The following is a 14367-nucleotide window of genomic DNA, read 5'->3' as shown; positions in this document are numbered from 1 at the left end:
ACCTGTTTAGCTTTGGCAGAAACTGCCTAACAATTTTCCCAAGTGGTGGAACCAATTGCAACTCCCACCAGCTGCGGGCGAGAGTTTAGCTTTTGTTTTTATTTTGCTCCACAAGTGCCTCTCCTGTAGGAGGTGCCCACTAAATGTCTGGGAATTAAATTGAGAATGTAGTTATCCATTTCCTTGAGAGCTTTACTCCATCAAATATCTCGTTTGGATCTTCAGGCTCTCTTTCTCCGGGGACACAAGGCTCTTTGCTTGCAAACTCGGACAGATCTCCTCTATTTGGAAGACACTCTTCCCCCACCTCCCTCAAGTTGCCACATTCTCTTCCCCCCTCTTCTCATCCCAGTCTCTCTCAAGGAGAGGCTTCTCTTCTGCTACCTCCTTCAGCCTTGCAATCAGCAAGGCAATGCAATAAGGCCCTTCAGGAGGCCCACCACGACCTGCTCATCTCCAGATCCACAGACCTTCACTCAACATCCATCCCCTTTTCGTCCCCAGCAAACTCACCCCTCTGTGGCTCTCGTCTTTTCTAGAATCACTTACCTAGCACCTTCTGGGGCTTTTGCATCTGCTTCTGCTCCTTTTTATTTAAGAAAACACTGCACTTTAACACAGCTTCAGGAATCACCCAAAATAGAAACGTGCCCTTTTGTGCCATCCTCTACTTTAAAAGACAAATAAGAGGAAGAACTGTTCCATGCAAATGTTAAGGCGCTTGAGAGGACATTGTGTGAGTGGTAAGAACTTCACATTAAGGGAGAAAAGGCAGGAGAATATCTGTGCCACCCAGGGAGGGGGAAGGACTTCTCAAATTTAAAAGCACAAACTCTAAAGCAAAAAAACAAAACAAAACAAAACAAAAAACTTGATTATATGAAAACTAAGATGTTCTGTTTAAATAAGAACATAATGGGGACACTTTGGTTCCCAGATCCAGATCCTAGCTGTACAATGTCCTACGAATCCTTGAGCAAGTTACTCCACCTCTCTGTGCCTCAGTTTTCTAATCGATAAAAATGGAGAGAATAGCATCTACCTATGGGCTGTTAGGAGTTTGAAATGAGTTAATATTTATAATCATTTAAAATAACACCTGACATGTGGTAAGAACTAAAGTAGTGTTTGTAAACAGTGCATAGGATGGATGGTAGAAAAAAAAGTGACCAGGGATTAATAGCTCACAGCTGTTCATTATGGGAGCCCCTAGGCACATGTGACTTTTTTTTTTCTTTTCCATTATGGTTTATTAGAGGATATTGAATATAGTTCCCTGTGCTATACAGTAGGACCCTGTTGTTTATCCATTCTATATATAATAATTTGCACCTGCTAGTCCCAAACTCCTAATCCATCCCTCTCCTACCCCCTCTCTCCCTTGGCAGCCACAAACGTGTTCTCTATGACATGTGACTATTTTTAATGGAAATGAATTAAAAGTAAATACAATTTAAAACTCAGCTTCTCACTCACACTGGCCATATTTCGAGAGCTCAATAGCCACATGCAGCCGATGGTTACCATATTGGGCAGCACTGATCAAGATTACAGGGGGGGGCTTCACTGGTGGCGCAGTGGTTAAGAATCTGCCTGCCAATGCAGGGGACACGGGTTCGAGCCCTGGTCTGGGAAGATCCCACATGCCACGGAGCAACTAGGCCCATGAGCCACAACTACTGAGCCTGCGCATCTGGAGCCTGTGCTCCGCAACAAGAGAGGCCACGATAGTGAGAGGCCCACGCACCGCGATGAAGAGTGGCACCCGCTCGCCACAACTGGAGAAAAGCCCTCGCACAGAAACGAAGACCCAACACAGCCAAAAATAAATATTAATTAATTAATTAATTTTAAAAAATATATATGTTACTCTTAAAAAAAAAAAAGGCTATGGGGGGAATAGTCAACAACAATAACACAGCAACCCCTGCCAAGTGGGGGGATCGGGGGAGGGTTGGATTGGGAGTTTGGGACTAGAAGATGCAAACTATTATACATAGACTGGGTAAACAACAAGGTCCTACTGTGTAGCACAGGGAACTATATTCAATATCCTCTAATAAACCGTAATGGAAAAAAATATGAAAAAAAATGTGCATATATATATATAACTGAATCACTTTGCTGTACAGCAGAAATTAACACAACATTGTAAATCAACTATACTTCAATAAAAATAATAATAATAACCAAAACCAAAAATAACACAGCAACCCCAAGAGGAAAGCAGGCAAAAAATGTGATCAGACAGGTTAGGGAAGAGAAGTCTGAAAAGCTAATCAGTAGATGACATGGTACTCAAAATCACTTGTAATCAGAAAGATGAAAATGAAAACAGTATCTCTGCATGCCTCTTAGAGTGGAAAAAATTAGAAAGGTGGTTAAGTCAAGGGTCAGTGGGATGTGGGGACAGAGGAAGATCCTCCCCACTCATGGGGGCGTGGCCTGGGTGGCCCCTCTGGAGGGTCATGGGCAGTGCCTAGTCCAATTAAGTCCAGATGCTCCCAGCCACCCATCTCAGGGAGACTTTCACTGGGTCTGTAAGGACTGAGTATGGGCATATTCACTCCATCGCCATCTGTGGAAGAGGATCTGGAGGCCGCCTGGTGTCTGTCCCTGGGGGATGGGGAGGTGGGATGTGGCGGCTTCACCTAGGGGGCCTGGGGACCAGCGAGAGCCCCGGAATGCACGTCTGCTGTTCTGTTTTCATTGGCTGAAAACAGAGAACAACAGAATATTCCTAACTTCATGCCATTCGTGTAAACTTGAAATATATGCACTCAAAATAAAACACGTTTTACAAGAATGCACTCCAATAAGACAAAATTAGACATATCAGTTGTCTCGGGGGAAAAGAATGAAAGTAGAATATGGAGATAAAAAGGAATGAATGACGAATGAACGAACGAACGAACAAGAGAGGGGTATTGCACAGACCAAAGGCGGAGCTATGCCATGAACTGAAAAAGCGATTGTCTCAACTCTCTGCATTTGAGGGTTTAAAAAAGGAATTTTAGAAATAGTTTTCCCAAGAGAAGCTAAAATCTAGGTGATATAAGAATGAACTTGAAGAAGATTTGCAAAATCTATGAATGGCAAGAATATAGACTGTACGGGAAGTAGTTATGCTCCTAAATACTCATCTCAGGAAGATTGGACCCAGATCTATGAGGGCAGGTGCTTCTTTTTTTAATTAAAAAAATTTTTTTTTATAGAAGTATAGTTGATTTACAGTGTTGTGTTAGTTTCAGGTGTACAGTAAAGTGAATCAGTTATACATATATATGTATGTATATACATTCTTACATATATATATATACACACACACACACACATATGTATTCTTTTTCAGATTCTTTTCCCTTATAGGTTATTATAAAATATTGAGTATAGTTCCCTGTGCTATACTGTAGGTCCTTGTTGTTTATCTATTTTATATATATAGTGTGTATATGTTAATCCCAAACTCCTAATTTATCCTTCTCCTTCCTTTCCCCTTTGGTAACGGTAAGTTTGTTTTCTATGTCTGTGGATCTATTTATGCTTTGTAAATAAGTTTATTTGTATCATTTTTTAGAGTCCACATATAAGTGATATCATATTATGTCATATGATATTTGTCTTTCTCTGTCTGGCTTAGTTCAGTTAGTGTGATAATCTCTGGGTCCATCCATGTTGCTGCAAATGGCATTATTTCATTCTTTTTTTATGGCTGAGTAATATTCCGTTGTGTATATGTTCCACATCTTCTTAATCCATGCATCTTTCGATGGACATTTAGGTTGCTTCCATGTCTTGGCTATTGTAAATAGTGTGGGCAGGTGCTTCTTCTAACCAGAGGTCAGGGGTTTGACGACATCCCCCCTCCTCTCCCCTGCTTTCCAACCACGCTAACATCTCCTTCTCATTCTCGTGTCCCCTGCCCCTCCCTCTCATCTGGTAACTTCACTCTTCACCATAAGGTCTCTCCAGCCCCAGGGCCTTTGCACATGTTCCCCTCCTCACCCACCTGGCACATAGTAGTTGCTCCTCTGCAAATATTTATTGACATTCTGACTTCCAGCCAGCTAGAGAAAAATCTAGCTCCTTCTTACACTTAGGTTAGTGGAGGTATAAAATTGGCTGAGGTCCCAGGAGAGGGTAAGTGGGTGTGGTGGAGTTAACCAGGGGCAGCAGTCTGGGGCTCTCGCTGGGCCCTAGGCTCCCTAGGTGCAGCAAAGCCAGACTCAGGATACAGGCACCACATGTTAGCTGTGTGACTGTGGGCAAGTAGTTAACCCCTCAGTGTCTCGGTTCCCCTGTCAATGAACTGAGTGTAGAGCATTCACCTGGTAAATATGCTGAGGCATAAAATGGGACCTCAGTATGTAAGGCCATTAGCATATAACCTGGCAAAGAGAATAAACTCAATGAATTTGGTTCCTTGATCAGTCAGTTCTGGTATAACTTAGGGGCAAGTAACAAAATAAAAATTTAAATGGTGATGATGATGATGATAGCAAACATTTATATAGAACTGACTAAATTCCAAGCACAGTGCTAAACATATCACCTAAATTCCCACACCTATAAAGGGAAGTACTATGATCATCCCCATTCTACAGCTCAGGAAACTGAGGCACAGAGAAGTTGAATATCTTGCCCAAGGCCACACAGCTAGTGATTGGCAGAACTGGGATTTGAACCAGGGCTCTCTGGGCTCTTAACTGCTAGGAAGAGTGTTTGTTATCCACATTACAAGAAGTCTGCAGGCTGGGAGCTTGGTTGCAGTGTTGGTTCTGCAGCTCAGCAATGTCTCCAAGGAATCCTTTCCATCTTTCCACTCTGCCATCTTCAGTGTAAGGACTTTTCTTGGTAACCTTTACTACTCACGGTTCCAAGATGTCTACCCAGCCATCCTGTGTAGGCGCAAAAGCATCCGGCCAAAGAAGAGGAAGGGCTGTCTCCTGCCCTGTGACTCTTCTCAAAGAAGGGAAACTTTCCCAGAAGCACCCAGCAGACTTTCACTCAGATCCTGTTAAGCGCAAGACTGGGTCATGTGACCAGTGCTCCCATTGCAAGGAATCCTGGGAGAAAGAGACTATTGGGTATTTTCTGCCTCTTTGATGGAAGGTGGGCTCCATTAGCAAGGGAAGGGGTGGGATTGGCTATCGAGTAGACAACCATCTGTGTCTTCCCTGATTTTTTCCTAGTTTAAGACAAGTCCTGGGCTTCCCTGGTGGCGCAGTGGTTGAGAATCTGCCTGCCAATGCAGGGGACACGGGTTCAAGCCCTGGTCTGGGAAGATCCCACATGCCGCGGAGCAACTAGGCCCGTGAGCCACAACTACTGAGCCTGCGCGTCTGGAGCCTGTGCTCCGCAACAAGAGAGGCCGCGATAGTGAGAAGGCCCGCGCACCGCGATGAAGAGTGGCCCCCACTTGCCGCGACTAGAGAAAGCCCTCGCACAGAAACGAAGACCCAACACAGCCAAAAATAAATAAATTAATTAAAAAAAAAAGACAAGTCCTGCCGTCTACACAGACTTCCATCTCTTCTGGAATATAGTCTATTAGTTATCACTATGCTTTCCTACATTTCACTTCATTATTTATTCATTCATTCATTCAACAAACATTTATTGGGCACCTCCTCTATGCCAGGCACAGTTTTAGGTCCTGGGGATACAGCTGTGAGCAAAACAGATGAAAATTCCTGCCCTAGTGGGGGTACATGCTAGAGCAACACCATCCAATGGAACTTTCTACAATGATGGAAATGTTCTTTGTATGCGACTGTCCACCTGTGGCTGTGGAGCACTTAAAAGTCGACTGAGGAACTGAAGTTCTCATTTGATTTAAATTAAATTAATTATATATTTAAATAGTTATGTGTAAGTGCGACTAATGTGACTGAGGAACTGAATGTCTAATTTAGTTATAAATGTATATTTAAACAACTATGTGTAGCTAATGGTTACTCTATCAGGCAGCATGGCTCTAAAGGCCAAGGGATACGTCATCGACTTTTCTCTCTCGACACATAAACATACTCAGTTCTCTTCCACCCTAAAAAGACTCTCTTCTCATACCCAGGCTCTTGTTTCCAGTTCCTCTCCTCTTGCTCTCTCCAGCCATCAACCATGGCGAGACTCCCCAGTGCTGTGTAGTGGATGCTTTTCATCCCTTGCATCTTACTCATTTCTGTGCTGCCCTGGAGACCAATGACCTCTCCTTTCTCGAAACGCTTTTGAACTTGACCCTCAGGGATGACACTCTTCTGCCAGGTCTCCTCCTGCCTCTGTGACTTCTCCCTCTTTTTCACCAATATCTTTCCTCTACTTGTCTCTTTTTTTTTTTTTTTTTGCCCTTCCCCAACATTCCACTGGGGATTCTTGGCTTTTTTCATTTTAGCTATCTACCCTGGGATATCTGGTCTACCATAACCCTACCCTCGACCACTCCTGACGCATTCACCAAATATGCATTGAGTACCTGCTGCGTCACGAAAGGTGCTGCAGGTACTACCAAAAAAAAGTCTCTGCACAGTCGTAGAGAACAAACGTATGGACACCAAGGGAGTGGGATGAATTGGGAGATTGGGATTGACATATATACACTAACTAATATGTATAAAATAGATAACTAATGAGAACCTGCTGTATAGCACAGGGAACTCCACTTTGCTGTACAGTAGAAACTAACATAACATTGTAAAACAACTATACCCCAATAAAAAAAAAAAAAGTCTCTGACCTCCTGGAGCTGATATTCTAGAAGAGGAGGTGAATAATATATACAACTTAATAAACAGTATAATTCCAGAGAGTGAAGGTTCTCTTTATCCGGAGGGGACATGGAAATCCTCTCTGAGAAGAAAAATTTGAGCTGCAATCTGAAGGATTTGAAGAGGGCCAGCTAAGAAAAGGGGGAGAGAGTTGACGGGATGGGGCAAGTGTTTGAAGTAGAAGAGATGGCCAACGTAGCATTCCCATGGTGGAAAGGAGATTTTCCCATTGGAAGAACAGAAAGCCAAAGTGCCTGGAGTATAGCACAGAGCAGTCAGTGGGAGTAAAGTCACACAAGGTCTTATGGTCACGCTACCGTTTGGATTTTATTCTAAGCATGATAGAAGCCACTGGAAGGTTTTAGTGAGGGAATTACAGAAAACTGGCTTCCCAAACTTAACGTGTCCACAATCCAGCTCTTGATCTTCCTCCAAACCACCCCCTTCTTCCATCGTCCCCATCTCAGTTGACAACTCCATCCTTCAGGTAACCCAGTCTTAACCCCTCTCTCCCACCACATGCTCCATCCTTCCATAGGAAGCCCTGGCGGCTGCCGTATTGTTCTCCATAGTGCTTCACACCATCTGACATACCGTATATTTTCCCATTGACACTTTGTTCATGGTGGCATCCTCAGGTCCTACCTGAGTGGCTGGTGCATAGCAGGTGCTCAATAAACCCTGGTTGAATAAATGGACCACTTGGTGTTCCAATCATAATCAGAAAGCCATTCTTCCCTTCCCTTTCTTTCCCACCATTGCCCCCACCCCATCCAACAAGCCACGTGAGGTAGAAAACTAGGGTTCAGGAGTCCTGGGGTCCTGGGTTCACATTCTTACTTGGCGGTGTGGACCTCCATGCATTAGTAACTTATCTGGGCTTCAGTTTCCTCCTCTGTAAAATGGGACTCATCCTGCTGGCTGCTGGTATGCAGGGAGGACTTGATGAGCCCAGGCAAGTTTCCTGGTGCACAGCAGTCAATGGCAGCTATATATAAATTGGGGCCTCCTTTGTACTCCCACTGCCTTTGTCCTAGTTCTAGCCCTCATTACGCCGGTCGGCTCTTGTGGCTGCCTCCTAATTCCTCCCTCCATCACCACCAATCTGTCCTTTCAGCTGTCAGGCTTGTCTTCCTAACGCCAACCCTAATCACATCCCTCCCTTGCTCCAAAACCTTACATGACTCTCACTGTCCAGACGACAAGACCCACCTTCTCTGCCTCCGGTTTCCCCCGACCACGTATCCTGAGGGAAGCCTTCTGCCTCTGTAGGACATTCTCGGCCTGAGAAGCCTTCCCCCTCCTCCTGTTCTTCTCCTAACTCTTTGTCATCCATCCAGGGAGGGAGTCGGGAGATAGTACACCTTGGGTGCCAGCTAAGATTGCACTGGGCAGGAGGGAGGCTGGATTGTCTGCATTTCAGAGGCTCAGAGAAGTTAGGGCAAAGGCCATGTAATGAGAAAATTCAGGGTCAGGGTTTAACTCCAGGTCTAAGATTTTGTAACGTTTTGTGCTGTGCTGCCTCTTCAGACTTGGGCTGCACAATCATGCTGTCCCCAGCCCTCCTGTCTGTACTCATTTCCTTCTCGTTTCTGCCTCTTACAGCCCTGGAGCCAAAAGGACTTGAATCTCTCACCCACTTACTTGTATGGTCATCTAAGGGCAGAGCTGAGTTCATCTCAGCTTTATCCTTGTGTCCAGTACGACCGGGTCTAAACCCATCATCTCTCACCTGGACCAGGGCAGTCACCTCCCCCCTCGTCTCCCAGCTTCTGGCCTTGACCCCCAGAGGGGTCTTATTTTAATACAAGTCAGATCATGTCTCTTCAGTGCTCAGAACCCTCCATGGCTCCTACTTCACTCGGAGCAAAAGCCAAAGTCCTCACCGTGGCCCACAAGGCCCTGCACCATCGGCCCCATCACCCCCCAGGCCTCATCTCCTCCCACTGTCACCCTGGCTTATTCGGTTCCAGCCACACTAGCCTCCTTGCTGTTCCTCACATGTACCTTTGCACTGACTGTCCCTCACATGTACCTTTGCACTGACTGTCCCTCTGCCTAGAGTTTTCCTCTGACATATTCCTGTGGCTCACTTCACATCTTTATCCCACTGACTCTTTCTCCGTACCTGAGCTGTGTGGTCCATTCACCACTGGCCACGTGTGGCCATTGAGCACCTGAGTTTAGATGTGCCATAGGTGTAGAATCTGCACCAAGATTTCAAAGACGTACTCCAAAGGAAAGAATGTATAAAATGTCTTGTGAATAATCTTTCATATTGATTGCCTGTTGAAATGATAATGCTTCAGATACACCAGGTTAAAGAAACTATATTTATTAAAATTAATTTTACCTGTTTCTTTTGACTTTTAATGTGGCTACTGGAAAATTTTAAATTTCACACATGGCTCTTCTTGTTTTTTCCTCTTTTTTTCTCCTTTTTTCTTTTCTTTTTTTTAATTGAAGTATAGTTGATTTACAATGTTGTGTTAATTTCTGCTATACAGCAGAGTGATTCACTTATACATATATATACATTCTCTTTTTTTATATTCTTTTCCATTATGGTTTATCATAGGATATTGAATATAGTTCTCCGTGCTGTACAGCAGGACCTCGTTGTTCATCCATTCTATATATAAAAGCTTACATCTGCTAACCCCAGCCTCCCACTCCATCCCTCCCTCAACCCCCTCCCCCTTGGCAACCACCAGTCTGTTCTCTATGTCCAACACATGGCTCTTCTTAAGGTTCTACTGGGCAGTGCTGGTCTGAACATCCTTAACTCTGAACTACTTCCCTGCCAGGCAGGAAAGAGCAGTTGGCCTTTACCAATTGATATGTGTGTCATCACTCCACTCACCCTGCCCCACGCTACCAATGCACCCCCTTCTCTGCACTGCTTTTCTCCCTTGTACTCATCACCCTGACATCTGGCATATTTACTGCGTTTATTCTCAGCCTCCCCCATGCAAACAGGGATTCCTATGACTCTTGTCCCCAGGACCTAGACAGAGCCTGGCACATTGTAGGTGCCCAGTGAATGTTTGTGAAGTGAGTGAATGAAAACTCAACAAATGCTTGTCATTTACTGTGCATGCCCTCACTAATGGCTTTTATCTGCCAAGAAGGAAGAAAGTGAAATAGACTGGTGATCTATAGGATGGAGTTTGAGGAATGCCAGTGTATATCGGAAAGTTGGGAGAGAAAGAGAAAAATAGAATTAAATGAATGAAAAGTTCTTTGGGGTTGCATGGCATGGCCCCCACCTATACTTCAGCTTCATGGCACCATCCAAATCCCCACCATGCACCATCTCATTCTTTGAATTTGCCAAGCTCCTTCCCACCCCAGGCTCTCTGTCTCTGCCATTCTGTCAGCCTGGAAAGTTCTTCCCCCATGGACCAGATTCCTCCTCCTCTTCCGTGAGCCCTCAGCTTGAGACGGGGTCCTCCCTGGGTCCCAGATGAGTTAACACTACCTGCTGTGTGCCCTCAGAGCTGTTGTTTTCCCCTGCTCTCTCGAAGAATGCATGACACCTGTGACGGATTCATTCTCTGTGTGCCTTTTTTGGTTAAACATTTTTCTCCCACATCAGCTCCGTGGGGCAAGGAGGACCTCAGGTATTGCTTTGCCCAGCACACAGGACGTGTTCAGATATGCATTTGTTGATGGTGGAAAAGGAGGTCAGCCCAACCTAATAGACCCGTCTCTGCTCTAGGAATAGTTGGAAAAAGAGTTGGGTCTTAGTTTGGTGTGCCTCCATATTGACCCTGAAACAAGGATTCAGGTGCAAGTAGTTCATCTGGGAAGTGACTCCAGGAAGTGTGGGTGGGGGACAAGGGTGGGGAGACAAGGAAGAATGAAGGGTCAAGCAGGTTACCCGCTGCGGGCAGCCGGGCTCAGCCTCTCTGGGAGCCTGTGTAGAACTCACACCTCAGAGGATCTGGGAGGAGGGGGCAGGGGAGCTGGGGAATTCATCCACCTACTCCCAGCAATCTTTGGTGGAGGGCTGCTCCCACAGGGGAATTCACTCCCTGGGCCTGTCTCAGCTTCAAAGAAAGTCCTGAGACAAAGGCGTGCCAATATTGGTTATTTACAGATGCAGATACTGGTTGTCTCAAAGACAAAGAGATATACTATATATAAAATAGATAATCACCAAGGACCTACTGTATAGCACAGGGAACTCTACTCAATATTCTATAATAATCTATATGGGAAAAGAATCTGAAAAAGAATGGATGTATGTATATGTATAACTGAATCACTTTGCTGTACACCTAAAACTAACACAACATTGAAACTCAACTATACTCCAATATAAAATAAAAATTAAATTTAAAAAAAGACAAAGATGGGACTTCCCTGGTGGCGCAGTGGTTAAGACTCCACCTGCCAATGCAGGGGACACAGGTTCAAGCCCTGGTCCGGGAAGATCCCACATGCCACGGAGCAACTAAGCCTGTGCGCCACAACTACTGAGCCTGCACTCTAGAGCCCGTGAGCCACAACTACTGAACCCGCGTGCCACAACTACTGAGCCCATGTGCCACAACTACTGAAGCCCTCACGCCTAGAGCCCACGCTCCACAACAAGAGAAGCCACCGCAAGGAGAAGCCCGCGCACCGCAACAAAGAGTAGCCCCTGCTCACCGCAACTAGAGAAAGCCCGAGCGCGGCAACGAAGACCCAACACAGCCAAAAATAAATAAATAAATACATTTATTTTTTAAAAAGACAAAGAGATGTAGAAACTGGGTATTCACAGATGCAGATATGGTTGTTCAAAGTAAAAGTCATAAGGTCCAGATCCCTGGACAAAACTGAAGACAGCCCCAAATTATTTGCGTGGTCTCCCTCCTCTTAACCACAGAGCCCTCTGTTTTTCAGCATTTCTTGCCCATCATGTGAGGCTCCAACAACAACCTCTTCTGTGGCATAGTTCCATGGTGGTTCCTACTACATTTCTTATTCAGGAAACGGGTGTGGGGGTTCCTTGGGTTGAGGAGGGTCTCTGGGACCCTTTTTCTCACCAGCAATACTTTTTACAAATGAGGTCTTAGGATGGGGTCTTTACGGGGGGGCTTTCTACGGGAGGGTCCTCTCACCTATCACCGTGATTCTTACTCACCTGTATTTACAGGAGTGACTTTTTGCCCTGAGGTTCGGGGTCTGTAGTCCCCTTCTGGAGCTGATGTCAGCTGGTCCACCCCCGCAGGGCTACACCCATTGTTTGGGTTGTTTGAGTAGCTTAGTACACTTCCTGTGTTCTGGCCACAATGCCAACCACTTCACGTGTATCGATTCATTTAATCCTCACACCCCTTTGAGGTGTAGGTACTGTTGTGATCCCTGTTATTCAAAAGGGGGAACTGAGGCATGGAGAGGGGAAGTAACTTGCCCAAGGTCACCCAGCTGGGAAGTGGCAGAGCTGAGATTTGAACCCATGCTGGCTGGGATCTTAACACTAAACTGCTTTCTTGCCAGTTGGTAAAGAGACCTGAGCCCCGAAGGATCTGCCACTCCCCCTGGTCCTTCACCCAGGGCCTCCCAGCCTCCCCAGGATCCATCCTGATTGTGAGTTGCAAAATACACTGAAAGTCACCCCGACCAGGTGCCACAGGAAGCTTCTGTTCTTCTCAGCCTAATGTTTATCGAGTATCATCAACCATACACCTATGTGGGGTCTTTGTAAATCATCTGTTATCCTGTGAAGCAGGTACTATTAACACTGTTTTACAGGTGACGAAACTGAGGCCCAGCAATGTAAAGTCACCTGCCTGTGGTCACCCAGCCAATACACCACAACATCGAACCCCCGCCCACCGCTCTGACCCTGAAACCCACCTTCTGCTTTCTGTTCTGGCTTCTTTCTTCCAGCATCTTGGCAACAGTTGGGACGGAGTTTGACCTAAGAACGCTGAGGGCAGTTCGAGTGCTGCGGCCGCTCAAGCTGGTGTCTGGAATCCCAAGTGCGTGAGTTTCCAACCGTGACCAGGGGTCTGCTCAGGGGGTCCCGTGAGCCCTTGGTTTCCCCTCTGCATAGCGTGTCACAGGAACCCTTGGGTGCGTCCCCAGCCTGGGTCAGGGCAGCCTCCACTTTGGGGAAGTCCCTCAGAGGACTCCCCACCAGGCATCTGGCTGCAGGTCTGGGTGAGCGCCTGAAAGCCAGCCAGGAGCCGCACCCATTTACTGAGCATTTCTCCATCAGGAGCCATGGTAAGCGCCACCCAGGTCCTCACACTCACAACCCTGTGAAGTCGATAATGCTGCTATCTCCGTTTTACAGATGGGGAAACTGAAGCTCAGGGCGGCTGAATAACTTGAGCAAAGTCACGTGGCTGAGAATGGCAGAATTAAGAGTTAGCCAGTCTGACCCCAAGGCTGGTAATACTGGTGGCAATGACCGTTACCATTCATTGAGTGCCTGCTGTGTACCGGGCACAGCAGAAAGAGCTTTTTGTGTATTATCTTAGCTCATCCTCACGATCACCCAGTGAACCCATTTTACAGATGAAAAGGTGGAGGCTCAGAAAGGTTAAATGACTCACCTGAGTTCTTACAGCTTGACAGCGATGAGCTCCAAAGTCTATACTCGTTCCGTGCTATTTTCTCGTCCTCCAGGGATGCTTCTCCTCCAGATCCTCTGTGGGTGGCTGCACTATACAGGGTCAGGATTAGGTTCAGCTGGAAAAAACAAAAGAAAAACAAAACAAAACAGGGCTAAACTTTTTCTGTCCTACTGCCTCAGTAGTAGTAGTAGTAGTAATAATAACAATAATTCCTATTTTTTTTAACATCGTTATTGGAGTATAATCGCCTTACAATGTTGTGTTAGTTTCTGCTGTATAACAAAGTGAATCAGCTATATGCATACATATATCCCTATATCCCCTCCCTCCTGCATCTCCCTCCCACCCTCCCTATCCTCCCCCTCTAGGTGGTACAAAGCACCGAGCTAATCTCCCTGTGCTATTAGTTTTTATTTATAAGCACTTAATATGATCTCCCTGTATTATTATTTTCTATTTATAAGCATTTACTATGTACCAGGCGCTGTTCTAAGTATTTGCCATTTTTTTAACTCATTAATCCTCACAACAAGCCTGTGAAGTAGGTTCTGTTATTACCACCATTTCACATTTCATTAGCTTCATTCTTCAAGTTCATTGCCATCCAGATTTAAAGAGTAAGATTTTCCAGATAACCACCAGCAGGGTCTTTTTGTTAGAAAGAAGGCACTTCTACTCAGGTGTCTGCAAGATTCCAGTGGGTGCCTATGTCATATTAAATCAAGGACCATCCCAAAGCTAACACTAATAAGAATTTTTGTTTAATGACCACCTATGATGTGCCAGGGACTTTGCTAGGTATGAACCCTCTCATTTAATCCTGAGAGGGAGGTGCTATTCTAATCCCCATTTACAGACGAAGAAACCAAGGTTCAGAATGGGAACGTGACTTGCTCAAGATCACTTTGCTAGTCAGGAGATGACTAAGTCAGGTTCCCTAGAAGCAGATTTAGATAGGTGTTCAGATGCACTTGCTATATTGGGGGAGTGCCGTCAGGAGAGAGAGAATGAGGGCAGCAGGACGGGGT

At 45.5% G+C, this 14367-nt stretch overlaps 1 protein-coding gene across 1 annotated transcript in view; it reads left to right on the top strand.

Moving 5' to 3' along the window:
• The window catches only part of CACNA1A (calcium voltage-gated channel subunit alpha1 A), a 236845-nt gene that overhangs the window by 96788 nt on the left and 125690 nt on the right, over nt 1-14367 (top strand). The window contains exon 4 of the mRNA XM_059918274.1: nt 12648-12739. Within this exon, the coding sequence (XP_059774257.1) occupies nt 12648-12739 (92 nt within the window). The remainder of the gene's footprint in view (nt 1-12647; nt 12740-14367) is intronic.

Source organism: Balaenoptera ricei, chromosome 3 (genome assembly GCF_028023285.1).
Source record: "Balaenoptera ricei isolate mBalRic1 chromosome 3, mBalRic1.hap2, whole genome shotgun sequence".
Classification (NCBI taxonomy): Eukaryota; Metazoa; Chordata; class Mammalia; order Artiodactyla; family Balaenopteridae; genus Balaenoptera; species Balaenoptera ricei.
The sequence above is the reverse complement of the archived record's forward strand: the minus strand, read 5'-3'. Positions and strand labels throughout refer to the sequence as shown.